The sequence below is a fragment of the Amphiprion ocellaris genome, chromosome 1 (assembly GCF_022539595.1).
Source record: "Amphiprion ocellaris isolate individual 3 ecotype Okinawa chromosome 1, ASM2253959v1, whole genome shotgun sequence".
NCBI lineage: Eukaryota > Metazoa > Chordata > Actinopteri > Pomacentridae > Amphiprion > Amphiprion ocellaris.
This window is the reverse complement of record NC_072766.1, coordinates 19,469,014-19,494,356: the sequence shown is the minus strand read 5'-3', so window position 1 is coordinate 19,494,356 and position 25,343 is coordinate 19,469,014. Positions and strand designations below refer to the sequence as shown.

Genomic DNA, 25,343 nt, shown 5'->3' with positions numbered 1-25,343 from the left:
ATATATATATATATATATATATATATATATATATATATATATATATATATATATATATAGACATGTATAAAATATTTTAAAACCTCCCCCCATGTATGTACTAAAAAAACAAAAAGGTTAACATAGTTGATTTGTGTTCGACACAGCGTTTTGGTGGGATCGACAAAAACGTAACACAGTCTGCATGCACTGGTTTCCATGGAAACACGGCCGTGACTCTTCCAGTTGATTGAGTGCACCTCTCTGCTTCTTGGCTATGACTAAAATTGATCAGAATAGTGTTGCCTCACTCGCTCTCTGATCATAGCATCAGTCTCATTGACTGGCGAGACTCTTTGACGCCACCTCCGGAGTTGGGAGGGTCTTCTTGTGGGAACGTCACCTTGTCTGGTGTGTACTCGTTCCTCTTCAGATCTGATGGACGAGAATGAAGGAAAAATGTTACAAGGGCGTCAGAGATTTGTTGGTGTTTAAGACGTTTATGCACAAACAGGATTTGTAATGTCGCAGCTAGTTTTGAAATTTGGAAATGCGATGCTGCAGTTTCAAGTCTCTAGTTTTGAGAGAAGTATCATTTCCATGTATTCCTGAAGGATTTTTCAAGGACAAAGAGGTGTAGGAAACAATTTTACAAACTGTTAAATGTTTTATATACAAAATTCCAACACAAATATAACATTAACACACAACATGCAAGAACAAAGCAATGAACAACTATCTACTATGTAAAAATATAGTGGAGTAATGGTTTCTTTAACAGGTAATAGTCACACTCTATGTTTGTGTTGAAGTCTGAGCCACTCTCTTTTATATGTTGGTGGCCTGTCCAGACACTCAGGCATGTTAGTGCATGTGTGTCCCTCCCTTTGAAACTGTTGGCTCTCACCAAGTTTATAAACTGCCTGGAAGTGACCTCTCACACCGCATTGGTATAAGTACTACTTTGCCAGTGCTAAAAAACAAAAACAAAACGATATCCATCTATCTATCCATTTTCTATACCCTCTTTATCCTATGGGCAGTCCATCACAAAGCAAAAACTAAACTATTATATTTCTGTTTTTTATCGAATTAAAATGTCCTCTTTTAATTCCAGTGCAATGTCAAAGGTTTTGTAGTATCTGTTGTGTTCTCTGTAGTGTCTTTTGTCTGCTATGTGTGACAGACACATTGCAACGGACAAACAGCGCCCTAAAGGTTGTTCATTTAACTTTTTTTGAAAAACCAGTATCAGGCAGAATCGTAAATTAAAGCCACAGATTTTTATACATCTTTGAACGGGATTTTTTTAGTTACTCGGATATTCATTTCAAATTTGATCTAGTATAGGAATAATTTTACAAAACAGCAGCTTTAAAAGTTCTCTCACCAGGAAGCTTAAGTTTCCGACAGCAGGAGTTGCAGTGGTGTTTTGCACGGAAGTTCCTAATAGCATCGTCCCCCAGGTTGGCAGGCCCGAATATCATATCATAAGATCTGTAGGCAGAAGTCACACTGATGTCACTCAGGGCAAAACTGACTGGAGAAAAGTAGCTGGTGAAATTACTCAAATTTGATTCATAGTTGACAATAATAATAAAACAAGAATATAAGTTGGCTGACTTGTGTGGGATGGTGAGAGAGCACTTACCCCTTCTCACCGCTCTTTATGACAGATGGATCTGTCAGAATCTCCCCAACGCCTACAGACACACACACACACCAAACAGACAGGCTTCATTATCAAAGACATTAAAGAGAAAAACATCAATGCAACTCTGCTAACTTCACATATTTGTCACATGCAGGGAACAGATGAATTGCTTCACCACGTGAACCTCATGATTACTACAAACACAAGTCCTTAGTTCAGCTCTCCTGTCTTCACAACTGGTAAGTATTAGATCCATGTAGTGAATGAAAAAGCTGTGCTCTCCTTGAATTAACTTGACTGTATTCAGAAGAATGTGTTGTGGTGTCATATGCCCGTGCCCTGCCGAGTGTGTGCGCAGAGTTTTTACCCTGCAGGTCGAGCACCAGCAGCTCTCCACGGGTGTACTCGTAGGTCCAGTGGCTGAAGGCCAGCATGGTTTCCTCCAGGAGGTTTGTGGGGACGATCTCATCTCCGTTGTTGTTGTTGAACTTCCTGAACTCGCCAGTGATGCACTCTTCTATAGCAAACCACTGTCCGGCAGAGTGGCAGTACAGCAAAAACACCTCCAGAAACCTGAACACAGAATAACAGACTTTGTAAAAAAATAAATTAAATAAATAAAATTAAAAAAAAAAAAAAAATCAGTTTGAGGCTAACTTAAAAATACATAAACTCTAAAGTTAAAAAACAAAAACAAACCCTGCTGAATAAGAAGCTGCATATCAAGTTTGGTGCAAAACCCAAAAAGCAGCAGTTGGATATTGACAGCTCATTTGTATCACTATCTGAAAGCAGCAAAACCAGATAAACTGGAAAACCATAGGAAATAGCAGATAAAATATTGGAAAATGAAGCCTGTAAAAACATACTATGCAATGATAAACAAATTGTGAATTTGCTTAACAAATTCTGCTGTGTGAGGTGGTCAGTGATGCAGCTGGAAAGTCCACAAAGACACAATGATGGTCTCAAAACCACCACTCTACTGCAGCCTCCAATTTTTATGTAGTTTTTCAAAACGTCCACTGAGAACCAGTTGAGACAAAACATGAAGAGTAATTAACATGATCTAAGACATGACGAGGTTCATGAACAGCAATTCAAAATATACGTTACAGGTGTAAAAATTAAGCACTTAAGTAACTTCATATCCCAGTTCTTCTATGAAATTTGTTTAGAAACTGATTTTGATTCATCTGTAATTTGACATTTAAACAACTGAATCTTTAAAAGCCACAGCTGAAGAATGATGTCAACCCAGTGACAGACCTGTTCATCAAGACAGGTGTAGGATGTTGTACAGCCTACTTGAAATGACTCACACAAGGAAATAAAAAGCAAACCAAGAGGTGAGCATGTAAACTGTTTAAAGATGTGTGCTTGTGTGTGTCTGTGGGAATTCTGTGCTCTGCAAATGTTCATGCACGCTTACCTCGGTGAATAAGGGATCGTCTTGGGCCTGATTTGGTTGAAGGCAAATGTCAGCTTCTGAGCAGCTCGTTGTTGTTGAATTTCCTGCAGTGAGACGAGGAAACACCAGTTAAAATAGAATTTATACCTCAACTCTGCTGAAGAGCAACTCACTTTGGTTTCACTTTGATAACCTAGAGTGGCTTTCAGCAGCAGTGGAGGTGTGAGGGTAGCAAACAGGAAACCAGCTAAATGAAAGACTAGCATGCTGCCAAAAATGGAGAATATTTGGTATTTGTGTGCTTTAAAGTTCAAAACTTTTTCATCTTTGGCGGTGTTTTGAGGTTGAATGATGCAGTGAAGAGACAGAGTGTATGTTTGTGCTTCTTACCCTGAGACAAAGGTGGAGCACAGTGTCCTCCTTGTAGATGCTCTGCCATGTTTCGACCACCTCAGGAAGGAAAGACTTGACAATATACAGGTGTCCTGGTTTCAGGATGTCATACTCTGACCAAGTACAGAGCACCTTGAGGGCCCGTCTCAGTCCTCCACCCATCTCCTCTTTGCTGAGGAACTCTATTTTGGCACAGAGGCCCCGTTGGGCCCAGGAAGACATGCTGTTGTTGATAGTGTTGGGGGAGCTCTCCTCCAGACGGTACACAGTCACCGGCTCACCTGAAGGAACACAGAGCAGCTGCTGAGCTACAGCAACACACTGAAGACCATCCTTTACATATATAGTAACCCTGACATTCACGCTGTTCTAGAGGAGGTTTGATCCACCAACTCTTTAGCAGATCTATCTGACCTGTACGGTATTTTATTTCTGTTATTTACGTTTCTTTTGAACAAGAGACACCTTTGGGCCGGATTGCAACCGTGGTCAATGAGCGACATCTTTTAGTGTCGTCTACTGAACAAGCCCATTTATATGTGTTCATCGGAATACTGACACAGAGCTTCTCTCCATGAGGACTTACTGTTCCACTGTTCCTGTTGCACCTATCAGTCGGAGTAGGTGGAGGGTTGAGGAAACACATAATAAAGTCAGGTGTGATAAAATCTTTTGGTAGTTTGGCAGCTTTTAGACCACATAATGTTTATACCTGCCTCTCTAATAAATGGGCTGTTCCCAGTACAGTATTTACTTTGGCTGGTTATTTCTATGTTTTTGTATATTGTCTATTTGCCCGAGAAAGCCAACACAGTAATTTTTTGCTGTATTTGTTTTTCATATATGAATTTTAGAGATTTTAGATTGATATCAGTGAATTTCAAGATCAGAAGATTTAAATGAGAAGTGCTGATCAGATGACGCACAACTTGCAAGACAATATCTCTACATGTTGCTAAAATGGCTTCACCAATCTGGAAGTTCGACCAGGTGTCAGAAAAAGACAATAAAATTCCCCTGTGGAAGAAGGCAACCAAAATATCAACACCATGAACCTCATCAGACTTTGGGCTCATTGGTTCAAAGGGACAAGACAGACATAGAAGGGATGTACTTGTATCTATTCCTGTGTCCTTCAGGTGGTTAAAACCTGCAGTATCTAAATGTTTTATTAACCTTCAAGAATTGTATGTGGCAATGTTCAATTTTTTTTTATTCTCCAGGCCACTGTTTCTTTAGTTAGTGCTTTTCTTCGGCAGTATACACGAGTTTTCCTAAACAGTACAGTTGTACAGTAAGAAACTACTAACAACATGGATAACGTCCAAAACTGTAGCATTCAGATCATGAACATCAGCAGTTCCTCTTCAGGGAGGAATAAAACAGGAATTATGAAGCCAAAATATTTGGAAATTTACATAAAACACCCACACAAAGGCATCACCTGCTCTTGGTACATCAATCACTTGGGTGTGACTGTGAAGCAAACAGCTGCAGGTGAGGGAGGGAACAAATCAGATCTCTTATCTGTTTTCATACTTCTGCATTTGCCAACTGTCTGCCGTTGTTTTTCAGAGCTTCCGTCTGTGTTTTAATCTGACCTGACAACTGACATGTCGAGGAACGCGCTGTGCTCCATCCTTACCTCTGGGGGGCACAGGGGTGAAGGGGATACTCTGAGACAGCCTCATCAAGTTGTTGCGCTCCACAGCTACAAAAAAAACACACCAACAGAAGCATGAGTAAAGACGCCTGCAGAAGAAGAAGGAATAGAGGCCTGTGCTCTGTGCTATGAAGCAGGATTTGAGGTTAGCGAGGTAACCTGCTCCAGAGAAGGTTATGTTAGACATCAATCAAATCTCTTGGAAAATGGCATCACCATTCCCAGATCTCTGAGGGGGACACAAGTTTTCTGAGCTGCAATTTCAGAGCCACTTCATTGTTCTATATGACTGTGTAAACTGATATAATCCCAAAACAGAGACTGATATATCATTTAACTTCTTGACTTTAAAAGATTTTCAGTAAACAAACTTATTGGTTGAATTCTATATTTTATATTTGGATTTTACCTGCTCCCAAAACTATTTAACATCACCGAGCAGCTGAAAGAACAAGGCTAAACCTGTCTTAAGCACAAGAAGAATATCCCGTTGAATGTGAGATTACTAAATGCATCGTCCACCTCACCAAGAAAACAGTTTTGTTCTTATTCCTCGATCATTTACTCTTTAAATTATCTTTTTTCTGAGTAGCATAAAATGACTACATGTGTGATTTTTCTGTACAATCTTGTGTTACATGATAATTTAACTAAATGCTGAATAAGAAACCTACTACTAAACACTTTAGACATTAATAAAATGTTATTCAGATCGTGCCATATATGAGACAGTGCTACTGAAGAACCTATTAATTCACACAGTCAACACATTTCACCAGCTCTCCTTCATGGTTTTGACTGCTGCAGCTCTGTTGCTTTTAACCTGTACTTTAAAAACTCCTCATATTGATTTAGGATTATAGTTTGTTCCCCTTGTGTAGCTCCAGACCAGTCAACATTTGCGTTTGTTCATCTGGTGCCAACACCGCCTCTTTCATGTTGCAGCTAAATTCAGAAATCCTGGGTCGACTTATCGAGTTGATAACCGGCTTCACTTAGCTGGACTGAAGTTGTTTGGTTTAGTGAAGCCAGACCATGAAAAAATCCTCTGTGTATGTTGAACTCATTTCGTAGTACAGGCCTCAGGAGTGAAACTGTTAAATATTGATGTCCTGCATCATGTTTAGAGTGGAGTGAATGTATGAAAAGTTATGTAAATATTCAAAACAATTAATAATTCTGGAATCTACAGAAGTACTAATAATGATAACAACACATGAAAACATGAGCCATCTCACCTGAGTACTGGTAGCTTTCCATGGGCTTGAATGGTGACCCGATAGCTGCAGAGGAAACAAAGTGACTGTTAATGTTTCTACAAGACTTTCTATAGAATAAGTTAATGCCAAAATGTTAACATGCCTGTACTATCACTGAGCAATCATCCAGACACAGTAATTTAATAAAAATACTCTGAGTTGTTCCAGCATCCACCAGTAGATGTCTCTGTACAACTTCACAACAACAGAAGCACAAAACGAGCGCCATGCTTGATGTAACTTCTGTTGCTAAGTAATAAAGCATAAAACTGATTATGAAGAGCAGAGTAAATTCTTAAATCTTTCTGTATTTCAAAATCAGAAGCTTACAGATACACACAGTATAGAAATTTTGTCATTATAAATTTTTACATGTATAATACATTTGGCAAATTTTACTTGTTTTCTTATAATGATAATAGCTACGTGTCATTTGTTAAATCTGAAAATTATATTCTAACCACATCAGTCTATTTGCATCATTACTTTAAAAGATGTTCAGTCAATTTTAAAGTTTGTGGTGAAAATTACACAAAAAATGAAAGTTAGTCCTGTTAGTGATCATATTTTCAATCGGATGATTTTTTTTTTTTTTTTATTGAATAATAAATTCTTTGGTCTACAATTTCTCAGAGCCTAAGATAATATTGAAATGTCTTTATTTTTGGCTGGACAGCATTTCAATAGATCTGTCACAGAAACAGAAATACAACTAATCCTGGCTGAAATGAGGAACCAATTCTCTAAATAGTTCTGGATTAATTTCCCACCAATCAACTAATTAATCATCCTTTCAGTTCTCAGTGGGAACATGCAGATATTTATTCTGCTGTTCTGTCAGTTAGTGAGACTCACAGTCCTTTCTGGCTCCGAGGTGGGAGTGACGTGGCGTGTAGAGAGAAACTGCGGCTGTAACCACAGAAGAAGAAAAGCACAGTAAAGCTTTCTTCCAGAAACAAAAACATCAAGTATTACACAGCAAAGTATTTTATAAAATTCCATGCAAAAACTTCTTTTTAATGCATTTCTACAACTGTTACTTTTATAGTTGTAGTTTTAATATTGTCTGACGACTCCAGATTATTCATCAGCTTCTATACCTTTGCTTGTCTGAAATAAGCTTCTTGAAACTCTGTGATCTTGCGCAACTGCCATGACCTGTTCTCCCCTCTGGTTTTGCAGAGATTATTTTCCAACACAATGATGGTGATAAAGCCAAATCACAATTCATCAGGTAAATATTGAACATATACGGAAGAAAAAGGGACCTTATATTTTTGTTGAAGCCTACTACAGTGTGGATTACTATGTACTATAAACGCAAGAAGCTGAGCGAGATTAAAGATCAGCTTGAGAAACTTAAGGGAAACTACAATCTTACCACTTAGTGTGTCTTCCCCAGGAGCTCGCCTGACAAAGAAAAATAAGTGAGACACAAAAGCACCAGAGCCCTGCTTAAATCACACATAAACTGGTTTGACTTTCACTTGTTTCAATTGGAGTATTTGTAAGTAAACACAATGTGCACTTACAGGCTGATGGCTTGGGCTGACTTGACCTGAACTCTTTCCTGGTAAAGAAACAAGAAGTTGTTAACAAGTGACAGACAACAGCTCTATGAAAGTTTAGAGCTTAACGACACTGTTTTTTTTTCCCTCTGTAGTCATGGAAGTACACACACGCACGCACACTTCTTACCAGTAGTGCAGCCCTAGGGTCTTCATGGATGAGAATGTCTTCAGCAGATACTCTGCTCCTGTCCTTCTTTGTCAGAGCTACAAAAACACAACAAATGATCAGCACTTGTCATGTGTAAACAGAGATACTGAACATTTATGGAAAAAAAAGATATTTGTTAAAAAAAAATATCTGCTGAGATTGGATCTTGACAGTTATGTCATCATAATGTGCACTTACTTGAGTCAGGATGAAGAAACGCTGGGTTTTTGTCAAACTCTGTGAAGCCAGCATAGGAGTTGACTGCTCTGATATGACCATGACCTTCAGGCTGAACCTGCAGATGGGGACAAAGAGCCGCAGAGAAGTGTGACAAGGTAGACTTCATCAACACTGATTTGTGGAGCATTTTCTAGAATAATCTTATTCAGCTAAATCATTTAGTATGGCTGCAATGAACAGTACTGTAAAGGTACCAGACTATCAGTACACACAGAACTCTGTAGTTTAGAGTTCACTGCAGTGTTTTCTAGCAGAGGCATGAGACTCTTTGGAGATAGATGCATAAAATTATTTTTTTCTTCAATTACTACAATTTTTGGAATTACAATTTTAGCCTTACATCACTGAAAATAAGCAGTTGTGCTACACCACTCAAAAAAAAGCCTTGTTTTCAATGAGACAAGAAACTTGCCATCCAGTATCGACATTAGTTATAAAAATGTGTCGGGATCTGTCTTAGATATTGACCGAATGACTGATCACACTGTATGCTTGTTTCATAATGATTAGTCTGAGCAGCATGTCGAAAATTCAGGAGAAAAAGGAAACCTTCTGAGTTTTATTTATAAGTGAAGACAAAAATCTCAGTGTGTCCCTTCAGGTCAGACATCAGGCTGACTGTGACCAGCAGTGGATAGGAATAATATATACACACACACACACACCTGCGATCTGGTCTGTGTGGTTGGGCTTTGCTGTCTGCTGGAGGTGGAGAACTCTTTGGGTGTGGAGTGGTGGAGATCCAAACTGTCTTTATGTCCTGAAGTAAGAAAATATTATATTACATTCCTGTGGTGAAATCTAAGGTAATCCCTGTGTAGCACTCAGAACAAGACAAAATTACGGCCTCATCTGGTGATATGACCAACACCACAATGGTTAAATAATCACAGTTCCAATATCTGATTCTTATTAAAGACTCCTCCCCTTCACCTCCACCTGACAAACAGGTACACCATAAATATGACACATATATCTTGCCTCATCATTTCATTATCATTCAGCTGAAAACTTCAATCATTCGTGCTTTAGTAGCATCATATGTGAAAACCTCAGAACCACCCAGGAACAGAGACAGACAGGTGAAGACAGAGCAGAGACAGGAAAGGACAAGGCATCAGCTGAAAGTCTACAGGAATCTTGATCTGGAGATGGATAGGCCCCAGCACCTGGCAGATGCAGCTCTCAGCTTAAGCTCAGACTGAAACTCAAACCTCTGGTTGTGTTTGGCTCTCTTGCTTTGTTCCTCTTGTACAGACGGCCTTCTGACCCACTTTGACACTCAGAGCGGGATGCTGTTGGTGCTGACACACCCCACTCTCTTCTCCTTTGTCTGTGTAGTCGTCTGGGTGGCGCGGCAGGGACAGTGCAACTTTGAGGGCCACTATTTCCACTGGTGTCAGCCAGTGGTGGAACAGCTTCCGGAGCCAGTGGGACTTCAGTGTCTGTACTCAGTCTGCTCAGAGAGGCTGATCTACCCTCGTCATCGCAGAATGCCTCGTTCACATATCCCAAATTTCTATATTTCTCTCTCTTCCCCCTTCCTAACCCCTCTGTGCTCTCAGGCTTAACAGTGCAAGCAGGCAAGCAGGCAGGCTTAGCAGAGCCCGAAGTCTTAGAGACAACGACAACAGTAGGATACACACACACACAGTTTTCATCCTCCTCTTTTATCTTCTCAACACAAGATTCAACCTCATTCTCATACTTACCCACAAAAGCACCAAACTCTACAGAGGTGTTGTCAGGCTGGAGGGGCTGCTGGTAAAGCCCAACTAGGGCAAGTTCGGGGTGGCTGGAGCCACTGGGCTGAGAAGGGGTGCTGCTGATGTGGAACTGAGCCCCCTGGGAGGGCACATTGGGCAGGCTGGATGGGGAGTCGGAAAGGCCCGGCTCTTGTGGACGGGTCAGCTTACTCTGGGTGAGGGAGTGGCCTCGGAGACGCAGCTCCGGAGGGGAAATGGCCACAGCACTTTGGACAAAGGCACTGGAGCCGGCACTGCCTGAGGAGCCAGCCTCTGCAGCAAGGTGTCCAAGCCCAAACAAGCCCCTCCTCTCTGGACTAAATGCTGGGTTTAAGGTGGGGTCCAGCCCCAGTTCTGTTCCAGGGCTGGGCCCGACTCTCCGGCGACTTTCCGTCCCATGCCCACCTTCTACACCAGTCCCAAAAAGAGAATCTGCAATGTTGGCTCCTGCCTGGGGAAAAGAAGAGCCGAAGTAGGCGCCCACGCTGCGCTTGCCTATGATGGACGATTTGGAGTGGGGGCCAGTGTCTGTTGCCACTGGGGCAATGCTGGGGACCACGTTCTTAGACAGACTGAGCTCCCGGGTGATCTGATTATGGACCTTGCTGGCCTCTGATGCCCTCTGAGCAGTCAGGGTCTTCAGAGTGTCCACAGTCAGGGCTGAGAGGTCCTGCAGGTGGCCGATCTGGGAGTCCAATGTGTGCAAGGAACGCTTTATGAAGTTCACCTTGTTCCCGACTTCCTTCAGCTGCAAACACATGGTCTCAACCCTGGAAATAGCCAAATTACAGATTCAGTTACATAAAAATCCCCCGTTACCTGCTTTTGTTAAATTGCAACATGCTTATTCACTGAATCACTTTCTAAACATCAAATTTTTCTAATTCATTTCAAGTAATTTAAAGAAATGTTTTAGTTTCATCATTGCTGTAAATTCAGGAGGTTTTCTTATGCACTTGATTCATACTGCATGCTTTTTGAACATTTTCAAATCTGTACATCTTTACTCTGAATACCAACAGCAGTCCCACCTCTCCGAGGTAAGACGTATGCGTTCCTCACTCCCCGAGTGAAACTGATCATCCTTTTCATGAAAGTATGTTTCCACACACTGCTCCTCAAAATCGTGCAGCTTCTTTTGGTCTTCCTCTGTCAGAAACAGCTCTGAAAAAGAGAAGAAACAGTGAGTTGTTGCTGAAGTAGATTTCTTTGATGCAGAGTTTAACTTTTGCTTTGTGCAAATAATAATAATAATAATAATGGATTAGATTTATATAGCGCTTTTCAAGGCACTCAAAGCGCTTCACAATGAATCCATTATTCATTCACTCACACATTCTCACTCGGCGGTGGTAAACTACATTCATAGTCACAGCTGCCCTGGGGCAGACTGACGGAAGCGTGGCTGCCAATCTGCGCCTACGGCCCCTCCGACCACCACCCACATTCACACGCATTCATACTCCAGTGTGAGTAGCAGCACTGGAGGCAAGGTGGGTAAAGTGTCTTGCCCAAGGACACAACAGCACATGACTAGGACAGAGCGGGAATCGAACCGCCGACCCTTCGATCATTGGACGACCCGCTCTACTACCTGAGCCACAGCCGCCCCAACGCAAAGCTCCAGAAGTGGAGGACAGAATAAATCTAATAACATGTATGTGTGAGCTTGATAAAACATGTCTGGTATTTGTTCATGGAGTGGATGTAGGTGTGGATATACTTGGTCCGTAGGTATTCTCCTTCTTCCTCTTTCTACACATACAGAAGAGGGAGTATATATGGCACAGGAGGATAAAGGGGGGTGGGAGGACAGGCTTCTCATGGTAGGCCATAATGAAGTGGTAGCGCTGGTACTTCCACACCAGGTTAGAAATGGACTTCACTTGCAGATACACATTGCTGGAAAACAAAGTACATGACAGTGACGTTATGAAGAATGGCAAGGATATTTAAAGTTTCAAGGTTGGCATCATTAATGTAAGAATAAAAACATAAACAATGAAATTAAAGAGAAATATCAGTAAACAGCTCAAAATTAAACAGGTGAATTACAATCCACTTTAACAAAGTGCTCAAATCAACAAAACACAGCTTGATGAAACACACTGATATGTTGTTTACTAACTTGAAGAAGGCGATTAGAAGGTTGACCATCAGTATATACTGTACAAAGAGGTAGACTGCTTGTAGGAGAGGAGTCAGCCACACTCCTGCCGTACACAGGCCCCTTACTGATTGTTCACTGTTGTTGGCACACACTGTGAAGGGAAGAAGCCTGTTAAGATGAGCACATACCTGAGAGTGTACATGCGTGTGCACACACATCAACCGAGCCTCCAACTTCAAAAGTCCACTAATGTTCTACACATTTCACACATCCAGGTCTAGGTCATGTTTTTCTATAACTGCCTGCCTACAACCGGAAAGAAGGACCATACAGCTTCAGTAGAGATAAGCACTTGTCACAAAAAAGAAATTCAACGTGGATAAAAATCACTGGTAAAAGGGGTTGAAATTTACACTGAACAACTGTGTTAACTTGAAATCTTCCTCTTTAGACTTTTTTTTGTATGTATTCATTGTGAAGCACCATGTGATGAATTTCAGCAGCATGTGAAACCTCAGAAAGCCAACTCAGGTTATGGAGCACAGTCAAACGTTTTGTTCCACCTAAGCTTCAAATGCGTCCGACTCAAGTGATGATCACTTAATTGCTGCCTTTTATCTAGACCATTTATAGTTGAGTCAAGGCAGTCAACGCCATGGTGAAGCAAAAAAGGTCTGCACTCCCCACAGAGACCCTTCTTGGCTGCCTCTGAGAGAGAACCATGTTGTGAGAAAGAGGCTGTGAGAAGAGCCAAAGATTAGGCGAGATTTGGTGAGAAGCTTTGAATAAAACTGTCCTTACCCTCATAATCTCCCTTACCATCTTCATCGTCCTTACCGTCGATTTCATAGGCATATACTTCCCCGTACATCATCCAGTACGGTTGAAAGACCACATCTTTAGCCAGTGTCCAGCTGGGCTCCTCGTTGGGATACAGGATGGCTTTCCTTGGAACGCCATAGCTCAGAAGAACTATAGCCATTATTACCACAATATAAAACATGTTGGCCACCTGCAAGAGATGTCACATACAGTGTATGAAACATATGACTGATGGCATCATCACTACCTGAAATAATAGTTGCCTTTAATGTTTTTTAGTGCATATATGTCAACCCGGGGGATCCCAAGTCAGACCTAGTTTATAATCTCTGCCGAAAAGTGTAATTTGCTTCACTTTTTCTGCAATTTTATATTTTAAAAAAATTTTACATACATATGGGGAAACAGAAACACGTTTATGTTCAACTATTCTCTGATTTGATCTGCCTATACCAACGCAACTCTTGATTTCAGCTGCTGAGTAAAAATCTTAATAATGCCTGTATGTATTTATAATGCCTTTATAATGTCTGTATTGAAATCCCCAGGGCAGACAGAGTAATACTGAGGACAAAGCTATGAAGATGTATATAATGAATTATTATGCTGATTATGCTCTAAGTAAAATCTAGATTCACAAAAAGGAGTTCTATAAGTTTGAAAATACGTTTATTTGCTTTCTTGCTGAGAACTGGATAACAAGATTGATACCCCTGTAATATAAACAGTAGATCTAGGTATATTTGTATTTAGTATTATATTTAATCTAATTGGCTTCATATTTTATGCTTGCACACTAAATGTAAAGGTATACCCAGCATACACTTAGCTTAACTTTCAAGACTGATAACAGGAAAAACAGCTTGTCCGGTTCTGTCCAAAGGTCAAATCTGTTTTTGTGTGGATTAAACAAACCACGTAAGATGCGTTAACAGGAATGTCAGTGAAATTAGTAAAAGAGTATAGTAAAATTTAGAGGCACTGGTAGGAGGATTTGCTTTAGCTTTGGACAAAGCCAGGCTAGGAACTTCAGGTAAATTATGCTAAAACATTTGCTAGCTTCGTCTACCAACTTAGAGGAAATCTCAGCAAAAAAGCCAATAAGCGTCTTTTCCAAAAAACGTCACATTAAACGAAAAAACTCAACTTATTTCACAGCTTATATTTAGTAAAATGCACAGAGCACATGGTGAAACTGATTGAGCTGCTCAGGACAACATGGTGTGGTACAATACCTGACAAGAGCATGTAGATGATCAATGCTGTATAAATGTGAATGTTCAAAGTGATGAAATAAAAACATGGTTATAGTGAAAAAAAAATCTAAATGCACAAACAACTCTCTGACAGTATGTTCAGATTACAAAGTTCTGAAACAAATGAAGACAAGCATTCAGCCTTGTCTACCATACCATGAGGACATTATGTAACAGGACCATAATGGACATGATAGCTGAATTGTTTCAGAGTAAGGGAAAGCATATGACTATGAAACGGTATTTCCATTAAGTTTGTTCCTGTGTTAATTATGGAACCCCTTTAAAGAAAAAAAGTATAATAATGACACATTTTACTCTGTAAATCTCCCAGGCTAGTATGTCAAACCAGGGGCCAGATGTACTACGCCTGCTGTATATTGCTTCAAACTCAATAAAAGTATCTAATAGGCTCACTAACCTGAAGGCAAAGATTGGCTTTCACCTGAGATGCACTCTGCATGTCTCAGGCTGAATGTTCTAAGAAAAATGTTCCTGTCACTGACTAAGACTACAAGCACAATGTAAATCTGGCCTTCAGTGTCAATAGTTCCACAACTACATGTCAGCTGTGTCCATTCAAATGAGTATTCCAGTTATAACAGACTCACCATTTTAGCTATCATCATGACATATGGCCCAGCTTGCTGGTTAACAGCCAGGATATCCAGGAGCCGCACATACCAGAAGATGATATTAAGACAATACACTGTCCTCCCAGGGACGAAGGCGTCACCTCCAGCCAACCTCAAGCCAAAGCCGACAAAGAAGGTCACAATGGCCAGAAAGTCGGACACATTGAAATAGTCGCTGAACCACACTTTTATTTTCTGGCTTATTTTGCCTGCTTCAGACATAAACATCTGGAAAAAGGGAGGAGAACAAATACCAGAAGGGAAAATTTAAATGAAGAGGAGATTATTCAGTCATTAGTGTTTGTTGAAGTAAATTTGTAACTCTGGACTACATAAAAAGCTGCTGTCCAAAGCCATTGTCTTGCTGCGATATGAATGATCTCATAATTTCAATGTATCGAGCCTGACACATCTGTTCTACATACCTCTCGAATTTTCTCAATGGCAGAGGTGAAGATGTAGAGGATGACCACCCACTCTTGAGGAGAAGGCCATTGAGGCATTTTCACCAGCACCACGTACGTGTACAACATCAAGTAGCCCAGGTAGAAGAGCTGAACATAGAAGACAAACAACAATACAACGCTTGAACAACTCCAAAGTCTTCACACAACACACTTCAAAAGAAAGTATAAGAAGAGTTTCTCCTCAGATTGGGAATGCTGTTGTTTCTCCAACTACATGTGTCATGAATATAGACCTATTGAACAGTAGATAAAAATGTTGATCTTAAATGGTAATTAGCCTGTGTTGACAAAAAGTCTCTAAATTCAGACAGCGAGGGTCTTCCTCTCTCTGACATATTTTGAGATGAGGTCACAAGGCCCACTTAAGGGGCTGAACCTCATCACAGCACTTTGAGTTGGGAGTAAATAGTCTGCCATTATCACTGAGGCCTCTGGCCTCTGAGCTCAGCAGGCAGTTTGCCATCTGGATAAGGACTATATGTAAGAGAAAAATTTCATCTTCTCTGTCTCCACTGAAATTCACAGTTCCCAACAAAGTCAGTTCTCAGAAGGGAGGAGTACAGAGTTCAAAGGATTATGTTAAAAAGTGGAGATGGAATTCCTTAGCCAGCTGTTCCATTTAAAGATGCATGAGTCATTATCTTACTACAAACACAGAATTTAGTTACTGTGTTAAATATGAAACTGGTTGCCCATACTAATAATTTATAGAGTAATTACCCAATTCTGGACCTATGGGCTTTCGGGCCTCTTATGTTTGTCGTTTGATTTTACGTCACACTTTCTGTAAAATCTCATCACCCCCACATTAGTCAGAATGATCTCTACTATGCTTAGTAGCTCATCTGCTCCTTACTGGCCAAACCTATTAATGCAATAATCAAAAACATGAAGTCACTTAAACTATAATCAGCTCAGCATGTATCTACCACCTTAACAGCTAAGCAAATCGTTTTCTGCTGTTTTGTTACTGTAATTGTATGGTTGTAGCCATGCTGACAGAATCTTTATAGCACAACCAAAAGGTTGAGGTTTTAGGCTTCTAGTTTTAAGTCAAATGGATTTATGTTTAAAAAACAGGTCAACCCCACTGCGGACTGTGGGAAAGTCTGAAAATGTCCAAGTTTCTGGATGCAACTTTGATTAGGTCTACAGTTTAGCTCACTGAACCGTGACATGTGAGTTGTGACCTGTTGGAAAATCAGCCACTCTCCCACAGGTGATGGATAAGTCAATGGTGCAGTGCTACACTGATGTGTTGAATTCAGGATGGAACGGGTATAGCAGATGTAGATAAGCTTCGGCAGAGGTTATATTATGCAGATTAGAAAGTTCAGTGATGGTATCAGCACTTCTAGGACTTGAAAAGCCTGAAAAACAACCCTGTATCTGCACATTAAACCCACAATGATGACTCCCAAGTTCCTGAGAACCGCTCTCTGGCTTGTGTATATAAATAAACATAAGGGCAGTGAGAAAAGATGACATTTAAAAGATTTAAATTGGACAGTTCACAGGTGCTTTTAGGAAAAAGTGTTGATAACAAGCTTTAATTGGCTTTCTTATGGCAAGTATCGGATCCTTAAATGAGTATTTCAGTTATGTGCAAGCCTTAAAAACTCCACAAAGCCAACCAGTAGGAGCACTTAAACAGGTTGCTCTCTGACCCCCCATTTGTGAACAATTGCAATAGTTTGTAATGGAGCACAGACAAATTGGTGGATTTGTGCTTTATTAAATACAAACACAAATAAAACATATGGGAGGGAGCTGGATGGTATTTCAACTACCTGTGAATGCCAACTGGGAAAGCCTATGCTAAGGTGCTACAAAGTAGACTGCAATTTACTACTGAGCGCTGGACCCAGTAAGAAAAAAAAAATCTTTAAAATAAATTGGAGTCTTAAATAGATGTTTGTTGTGGACTGGGATGTTGGTGACCGTATATTCCCTGAGCTTTCCTCTGGGCAGTGTTGTGGGAACATCTATCCATCAGAGACATGTTTCTGATGCAACGAAATACAACTCTCATGTCTGGAGGGTGTCTGATTCAGTGACAGTAGAATGTACCTGGGCCTTAATTAAGTGTGAGATGAGGGTGAGAAAACTTAGATGCCTTAAGTGAGGGTATGGTTGCAGTAAAGCAGGTTTTGTGGACCATGCTACTGCCAGCAGCCTTAAGCCATTAAGCTAACCATTGTTTTCCTGTTGATCGTCATTCTAAACTTAACGTCACTCTAGAAAATGAATAGTTTGATGAATAAGAAGACATGAGTGTGTGTGACTGTGTCTATATTCTTTTGTAATCCACGTACCGTGTTGGACCAGAACTTGACAATGGGAGCGTGGTAGAAGGCATAGATTTTCCTGGTAAGGGGCAGCTTTCTGGAGCGAACATGTGTCTCTATTTCACTTTTCACCTCCACCTGGTCATGGGATCTGGCCTCCTTAAAAACATCCTGTAGGGAGATTAAAGAGACCTAAATCTGGCAACAGCAAATCACAGGGTGGCAGAGAAAAATAACAAAAAATATAGGAAAATCAGACTGAAAGCAGTGTATCAATAAGAATGTGAGCAGAGAAAACGTAAAGAAAGGGATTTAAGCTTTAAAATATGATATGAAATTCCGTCCTGCTACTTTTATGGTTATTACACATAAGGATGGGTACCAAAACCCGGTATTTAATGCACTGCCAACTTTATTTGTCTACGATACATTTTTGTCTAAACTATAACCAAAGGACCATGTTTTAATCTTTAAGGCTCTTTTAATAATTTTGAGCATTTTCTTTCCAAGGATTTATTACGCTGCTGCACTGCCAGATGGCAGATAATGGTGACAAAGAGACTGAGTAAATCGAACCATTTGGATGTCTTCGGCTATGTTCTGGAAGTTGTGTTCGCTGTCCTCCATTGTCATCTGGTGGTCATCCTGACTCTGAGGGATGTGAGCCATCTCAGCCTTGGATTTGTACTCCAACAGTAGGATGGCAGGAGGCACCAAGATACTCAGAATCACCTAGAGACACATACACACTCATGTGGGCTGGTGCTATAATATAAAGCTATATTTGTCCGGACAGTCTTCTGAATAATACACTGATGAAACCCATGTATTTTACTGTGAAAGCCCAAATTTAACCTGAAACTTGAAAAGACTGCTATGGTGGTGTACTGAACTAATTTTGCAGCTTTTCACAAATTTAAATATTTTTGAATCACTTTTGTAAATTGGATCCACAAGCAAAGTACTGATTCCAGCACGACAATTATCCAGCTCTCCGTTTGCTAATAAAAATAAAATCTAAATGGAACATGAACCTTGTACCAGGAGTTCTTGCGCATGTTCAGCCGTCCCATCCACATGTCTGACAGCAGCATCTGGGTGCAGGTATGAGCCACAAAGGGCCGTAGGTGGGAGGAAACGGCCAACTTCAAACAGGTGGAGTTACTCCAGTTCTTTAGCTCATAGGTCAGAAGCTTCATGGCCATTGTCTCATCCTGCCTGAACGACTGCTCCAGCAGGTCCACAGCCAGCGTCCCAAACTCACTGATATACACCAGCACAATTAGTTCATAGCTTCGCTTTAAACAAACAAAAAAAAGAAGACAACATTTTATAGCTGACACTTTGAAGCCACAAAAAACCTACTTTGAATACTCCTTGAGCTCCTCAGAGGTGTCATCCACCACGTCACTCTTCTTGGCCTCGTAGCCCATAGAGCGGCAGAGTTTACAGGCCACCAGTGCCTTTGCCATGTTCTCCTCTCCATGGTGCCAGAAGAAGAGCGACATTTTCTGCCTCTTCATCAGCACGGCCCACACCAGTAGCTCATTAAATGGGTAAGGAAAACGCCGTGTCTCTGGGTCATCTATGTCCACAATCTCCTCTTTGCTTCTCTTTTTGCTCTGCTCAGTGGAAGACTCAAGCTAAGGGGAGACAAAAGAATAAGTGGAAAGAAACGGCACACCTTTAAAAGCAGCTAACAGTAGAAACATTTTTTCTCTCTGTGGATTTACATTTCCAGGCATGGGTCTAAAAGAAGTCTTATTTCCTTTATTGAACAGCAAGAGTTAACCTTGGGTTTGTACGGCTGTGCGGTCTTGATGAAGTGGTTGTGCCTCGTCTTCTCCTTCTTGTCAGCCTGCATGCTAAAAGACTCGTGGCTTTTCCTCAAATGAGAACCAGGACCTGCTGTGTGGCGCCCAGATCTCTGTGCACGACATGAAAAAAAAAATTTCACATATGTATTAGTTTTTCATTTTACAGCATCTACAGGATAAGTTAAGTTTGATCTTAAGTAGATGGCACAGTTAAAACTAAATAGACAGAGACTTCAAAAATTAACACCATGAAAGATGTTTGGGTTTAATATTCAATTCAGTTTTATTGATATCGTGCCAATTCAGAACATACGTCATCTCTGCAAAAGTTCACATAGTAAACTCAAGCCCTTAAAATCTTATATTATTATTACAGCCTAGAAATTGTGACTGTTTCCACTCACCCTACTGTTGCCATGGAGATTGTTGTAAATGATTCGGAAGCGTTTCCTGGTGTAGTTGCACCTATAAGTCCCGCCCATCAGGTACTCAATTACCAGGCCTACGTCAATCAAAGTGATTTTATAGTTTGGAGGCAGATGACTCTGTAAAGAGGCACAAAAAACAAAGATTTAAGAGATTCCACTTAAAATCAGTCAAAGTGATCTTACAAACTGAAAAGAACTGTACTGGCTACCTGTTTGACATCTCTAATCAGGTGTAGGAGAGTTGGGTTGTTGGGAGGTTGTTTCTGGAATAGAGGAAAACACAAAAAGCGTACTCACAAATATACATCTTTCCAGCTCAATTTTTTTCTTCAGTGGTTGTTGCATGCTGCCTAACATTACCATGTTGTAGAGCTCCTCCAGCCGACTGATTGTCAGAAAACGGTGCATGCTCACACCGTTTTCTATGAGCAATTTGACAAAGTCCACCCTGTCCATCACGAGTGCATCCAGCATTGCTTGCTCCAAAGAGCTCACCTATGCACCCCAGCAAAGATAAACATTTGATTACAAAGCATATTTTTATAGCAAATATTTACTTATAAAACAAACACAATTGAGGAGGACACCAAAATATGGCCAAATCACACACAATATAAAAATAAATATCATCCATCCTCTCATTCACACAAGAGCCAGTTTTAAAATAAACACAGTTACTGAGTGCTGCTTTATGAAGACAACTGTAATAGGGTTCATGTTACAATCAAGGCAGGCAGTTGATGGCAGCCTGCCTGAGCCCGGTCCCCTGGCTCCTCAGACTACAAATTGTGGTCAACAGAGATTCTGGGGTCATTCTGGGTGAGTCCAATGGTTTGTAGCTCATGCTGAGCTAAGCAAACATCCCTGGGAGCTGTGGTTCATGCACACACATCACACACAAAAAAAAAAGCACACACAAACAAACACGCAGACATACCAGGAGCTGCTGTCCGTACACAAACACATGATTCTTGGCAATGTCTACACGGTCCCAGGCCAAAGTCAGGACCAGCTGATCGAAGGCAGACGCGTTTGTGCCTGAAATGCAGAGGTACAGTCATGTGTAAACATGCATAAACACATCGTAATTCACAGGCAAGTAAAGCCTTATTAACTGTGTATTTTCTGTTAGCCAGCTAGCAGGATTAGAGGGGGTTAGTACGGTAGGGCCAGGGCAGTAATACAGTCAATTACACACTAATACAGCAACAGAGCAGATTAGACTACAAAGTAAATCCCTGCTCAGTCTACTGGTCTCTTCTACAGTGATCTGCCCGATTGTCCTCTCTGAGCCATCTGAATCAAATGATCATAATCACAGTTCACAAAATTGATTGTCGGGATGTCAAATAAGAATCTCAAGAGACTCAGACTGATAGTTTTCAGCTAAGTATTCAACAAGTCTTTTTAAAGATTTTAAAGATATATTCTACAGTTTATTCAGACATCAACAATAGTGATGGAAATTCCCCTTTAAACACGCTATTTAATAACAGCCTGTTAAATGAATAGCAGCTTAGTAGAAAATAAAAAGATCTCTGAGCAACACCCAATATTCTTTAAAAGGCTTGAGAGCTTTAGCACCTGAGGGTCCTTTTGAAGATGAGTTACTGTTCCACCAAGACAACCGCACCTTAGGCGGACAAATATTTGCTTGAGTGGACATTTCAGCCACAGGCTTCGGGGAGTTTATCTTTTGTATGTCTGAACCGGTTCCTCCAGACTATCGATCAGATGGAGTCATTTACAAATTCCTGGCTTTTGTCTAAATAAAGTGGAATGAAGCTGAACAAGCACTAAAGATGGGCTGCACCTACCCTACAATCAGTACAACACCCCACTTTCAGGTGAAATATGTGTTCTATAGTTCTAATGAAAAATGCCTGTTTTCATTTAACAAGATGGTAAAGGTTGCATTTTTCTTCCTTTCATTTCAAAGTTAATTTTTACAGTAGTTAGTTCAAAAAAACAAAAAATACCAGCCCGCTCCAGCATTATGAAAAAATACTGTAAATGTACTTTTTTTTTTTTTTTTTAACAGAATACACCAAGAAGGAGGGATAAGACTGTGAGACATGGAGCTCAGTGAATGACAGTGTTGTAATAAGAAGTCCATGTGAATGCAAGCAACATAATCTCCTCAGGAGCAGAGAGAAAAGGGCACACAGGGAGGGGAACTGTGTTCTCAAAGCATATCTATGTCAGAATGAAAACATTGCAAAGTCTTGAAGTCTTAACCTCCAAATGCCAACAGCTTCAGTATATGAATAGACTGAATCAACGATACGTGACTTTCACTCGAAGTCCTTTTATTAAAGAAGTTGGGGGGATAAAAGGTTCAGAAAGAAGTCATCCACCAACCTTGGAGTAAGGCCCTCAGAATGGCTACATCAATGTCCTGGTGTTCCTCAGAGCTGATGTGAAACACAGTGATCTGTTTTTCAAGAAACAAGATAGCACTTATAATCAGGTTCCCACAGACATTATCCAGATGTTTGAAGTTCTTGTACTAAGGCACCAATTTATACCTCTAACAGTGGAATCAACAGCTGTTGTCACTAAGAACTGAAGAGTAAATGATTCAGTAAACGGATTAGTCCTCAATGATTCACAGTTATCTCTGTGGTATTCGATAAATTGAAACTGTAAGGTGCGGGGATGAATAAAAAGAGTGTGGAGAGAGAGATGCGAGTCGTACGCTTTAATTTGCATTGAAATTTGTGCTCCCAAGAATTACTCAATCTGAACAAACAAACAAGATAGAGTTTATTCAATAAAGTGATTAAATATCTTTATTGTCCACTGTCAATAAGCATCCATAAATGTCGAAGTAAAACACGTAAAAATCCTTCTTGTAACTGCACACCCTGTCCAAGTCCAATTGTCAAGTTTTGAGGTTTACTTCAGTTTTAAAGTATTCCAGTGATGGCTGTCTGTACACCCATAGGTACATGACAGACGTGAACTAATAGTTGTGTAATAGCTGCTTCAGCTCAGTTTTAAAGCTGCAAAGCCCACAGCTAAGCAACTGATTCCATGGCAACATTATATTCTGTGTTTACATCTCACAAAGCTCCCCTAGATGGCAGGAGTTTCAGTTTTGTAAGAGGGGGAGCCCACAGTGTCAGATTTCAGATTCTCTATATGAAAGCTTAACAATCTTCTCTCACTTCTCCTGCCACTTAAGGTTTTAAAACATTTTATCTGTTAAATAACTCTGCAATTAGAACTTTTTTTTTTTTTACCAATTCACTCACTGTTAAAGAAAGGAGAAACAAGTGAAAGAACTTAGAAAAATTGAAAGTGAAATATGAATAAAGTTTACCAGTTCTTTGCTCTTCATGCACTCCATCAGAGTCTGAAAGAGATGGATGGCATCACTCTGGCTGAAGTTGAATGTTTTCTTGATGGTTGCAATGATGTCTGTCTCCACTCCATCAGGAAGACCGCTAGAGAATAATTAAAGCACAACACGGTTACAGACGCACTGTTCAAACATACACTGCTATAAAATACTTAATAGGTTTGACTATCACATGTGCAGTATAAGGTGTTCAGCAACACACTGACCTCCCAGACAATTACTCTAATGTTCATCTGGACGTCTAATCCTTGCAAATCTAAACGTTCTGACCTCATTCTGGTACAATGATGTGTGCCAGCTTTGATAAAACAATGTTGATAAGAAAAAAGCAACAGAAGCAACATATCAAACAAAAAAAATCTTTTATCTTTATGTGATTTTACTTCACTGCTCCATATTTCAGGACTTTGATTTCTAATAAGCACTGTGGCGATGAGCTATTTTCAAAGTTCAATTCCAGAGTACTACAACTTTCCTATTGAAGACTACAATGGGATGGCTACATGAAGTAAGATTACTGATACAGCAAACTACCTCTGGGATAAACCCAGTCTCATTTTCATGTTAAGTAAATCATATTGGAGGCTAATGTTGCACAGTTATCCTCTAAAACACCTGGTTATCTTCGCATGATCAAGTCCAGATATACAGTAGAAAATGTTCTAAACACTCAACTTTCTGGATTTATGAAAAATTGCATCATGCCTCAAAGAGGTTTCAGCAGGTTTTACTGCTCAGGCAACCTTTTCCCCTACTGTTGAGTCACTGTTTTACAAAGAAAGTTGAATTTTGTCTTTTCAGGCAATTGGCCATAAGTTATAAATGGCTGCTCTTTCAACTGCACATCAAAAGTACTGAACATTTTAAAAAGTGCAGCTAGACTCTAATATATGTTAAGATTAATTTTAATTGTATGTATACAAGAAAGACACAACTGTTACAGCACACATAAATTACACGCAGTATTTCTTTTTCTAAACCTTAATCCTGTGTTAAACCCACATTTCTGGATATGTGCATGTTCCCAGTGGCTGGTTGCTCCAAATACACACGCAGTTTTGTGAACACACTCACAGCTGGATAGGAAAATTTGATTTGACACAATCAGTGGAGCTCATTTTTCACCACTAATTTGGCCAGGATTAGTTTGACACGATTCTGTATATCAGCTAATGAACAGATTCCTCTTAAATAGAAAAAGCACATAAGAGAGGCTCCGGAGTTAAACCTAATCACTATTTGTAAACTAGATCATTGTCCAAAATCAGTGGTGCTGGCTAAAGTGGTATGGACACATTTAGATTCATGTGCAAAAGCATTATGCAGCAGTTTGTGAAATTTAACTGACCTGCTACCAGATTAATTTAAACTGCACTCTGTCTCAAATTCAACTATTTTCAATTCCTCTAAAACAGACTGGGCTGTAGTTGGGGTATTTGAAATCCTACAGTAACAGAAATAGATGAGAGCCACCAACAATCAGCCATCAAAGGAATTGAAAAGAAAAAAGTAAAGACAAATCACAGTAACGGTTTAGTAAATCATTCATCACTTACAGCCTCATACTGCCATTTTTTCATACATCTTCTTGCTTTGACAGCTATTTTTAACAACACATCTAAACATTTCATAAAACACTTGCTGAACCTTTGAAATTGCTCAAGTTTCTTCAGTTCTCTTTAAAGTTCCTCCTTACTTACTGGTTAATATTGCACTTTCTCCATTCATTCTCTGCTGTGCTACAACCTATTAGTTAATCAGGGATTTTACTCAGTTAATCATCACAAAAAAATTATTTGAAAGATTTAGCCTTTAAAGGCCAAACCTTTCTTTTTCTTCATCCTACCCTCCCTCCTCAGTCTGCTTGTGGACGTAGGCCAGTATGTCAGCAGCACGGCCAGTCCCCTCACACACCACCACTGGGACAGGAGGGCTCTCCTGGAGGTACTCCAGCACGGTCAGGATTACATTGGGACCCCCCTCAAAGATCAGGGCCACAACAGGAACACCCTGACCAATTCCTACAAGAAAACAGACAACACATCAGGTTTAAATTCAGTTTTATCTTACAAATTTCCCATCATCTACAGTCT

At 40.2% G+C, this 25,343-nt stretch overlaps 1 protein-coding gene across 4 annotated transcripts in view; it reads right to left on the bottom strand.

The window, feature by feature from the left end:
• Nucleotides 1–42: 42 nt before the first annotated feature.
• The window catches only part of trpm7 (transient receptor potential cation channel, subfamily M, member 7), a 40,545-nt gene continuing 15,244 nt past the window's right edge, over nucleotides 43–25,343 (bottom strand). Inside the window, exons 8-40 of one of the 4 annotated variants that reach the window (XM_023270130.3) lie at nucleotides 25,097–25,271; nucleotides 23,212–23,335; nucleotides 22,248–22,320; nucleotides 20,824–20,924; nucleotides 20,247–20,381; nucleotides 20,096–20,149; nucleotides 19,863–20,003; nucleotides 19,434–19,568; nucleotides 19,007–19,284; nucleotides 18,676–18,904; nucleotides 18,218–18,373; nucleotides 17,669–17,812; nucleotides 15,312–15,440; nucleotides 14,863–15,114; nucleotides 12,975–13,185; nucleotides 12,192–12,324; nucleotides 11,787–11,965; nucleotides 11,095–11,227; nucleotides 10,031–10,833; nucleotides 8,984–9,078; nucleotides 8,277–8,373; nucleotides 8,058–8,134; nucleotides 7,892–7,929; nucleotides 7,741–7,769; nucleotides 7,215–7,268; nucleotides 6,339–6,383; nucleotides 5,083–5,148; nucleotides 3,435–3,718; nucleotides 3,066–3,148; nucleotides 2,001–2,206; nucleotides 1,631–1,682; nucleotides 1,370–1,476; nucleotides 43–414 (exon numbers count right to left, since the gene is read on the bottom strand). In XM_023270130.3, coding sequence (XP_023125898.1) covers nucleotides 302–414; nucleotides 1,370–1,476; nucleotides 1,631–1,682; nucleotides 2,001–2,206; nucleotides 3,066–3,148; nucleotides 3,435–3,718; nucleotides 5,083–5,148; nucleotides 6,339–6,383; nucleotides 7,215–7,268; nucleotides 7,741–7,769; nucleotides 7,892–7,929; nucleotides 8,058–8,134; nucleotides 8,277–8,373; nucleotides 8,984–9,078; nucleotides 10,031–10,833; nucleotides 11,095–11,227; nucleotides 11,787–11,965; nucleotides 12,192–12,324; nucleotides 12,975–13,185; nucleotides 14,863–15,114; nucleotides 15,312–15,440; nucleotides 17,669–17,812; nucleotides 18,218–18,373; nucleotides 18,676–18,904; nucleotides 19,007–19,284; nucleotides 19,434–19,568; nucleotides 19,863–20,003; nucleotides 20,096–20,149; nucleotides 20,247–20,381; nucleotides 20,824–20,924; nucleotides 22,248–22,320; nucleotides 23,212–23,335; nucleotides 25,097–25,271 — 4,931 coding nt within the window. In that variant the 3' untranslated portion in view covers nucleotides 43–301. The remainder of the gene's footprint in view (nucleotides 415–1,369; nucleotides 1,477–1,630; nucleotides 1,683–2,000; nucleotides 2,207–3,065; nucleotides 3,149–3,434; nucleotides 3,719–5,082; nucleotides 5,149–6,338; nucleotides 6,384–7,214; nucleotides 7,269–7,740; nucleotides 7,770–7,891; nucleotides 7,930–8,057; nucleotides 8,135–8,276; nucleotides 8,374–8,983; nucleotides 9,079–10,030; nucleotides 10,834–11,094; nucleotides 11,228–11,786; nucleotides 11,966–12,191; nucleotides 12,325–12,974; nucleotides 13,186–14,862; nucleotides 15,115–15,311; nucleotides 15,441–17,668; nucleotides 17,813–18,217; nucleotides 18,374–18,675; nucleotides 18,905–19,006; nucleotides 19,285–19,433; nucleotides 19,569–19,862; nucleotides 20,004–20,095; nucleotides 20,150–20,246; nucleotides 20,382–20,823; nucleotides 20,925–22,247; nucleotides 22,321–23,211; nucleotides 23,336–25,096; nucleotides 25,272–25,343) is intronic. The other 3 variants (XM_023270132.3, XM_023270131.3, XM_023270133.3) reach the window with 3 other exon arrangements.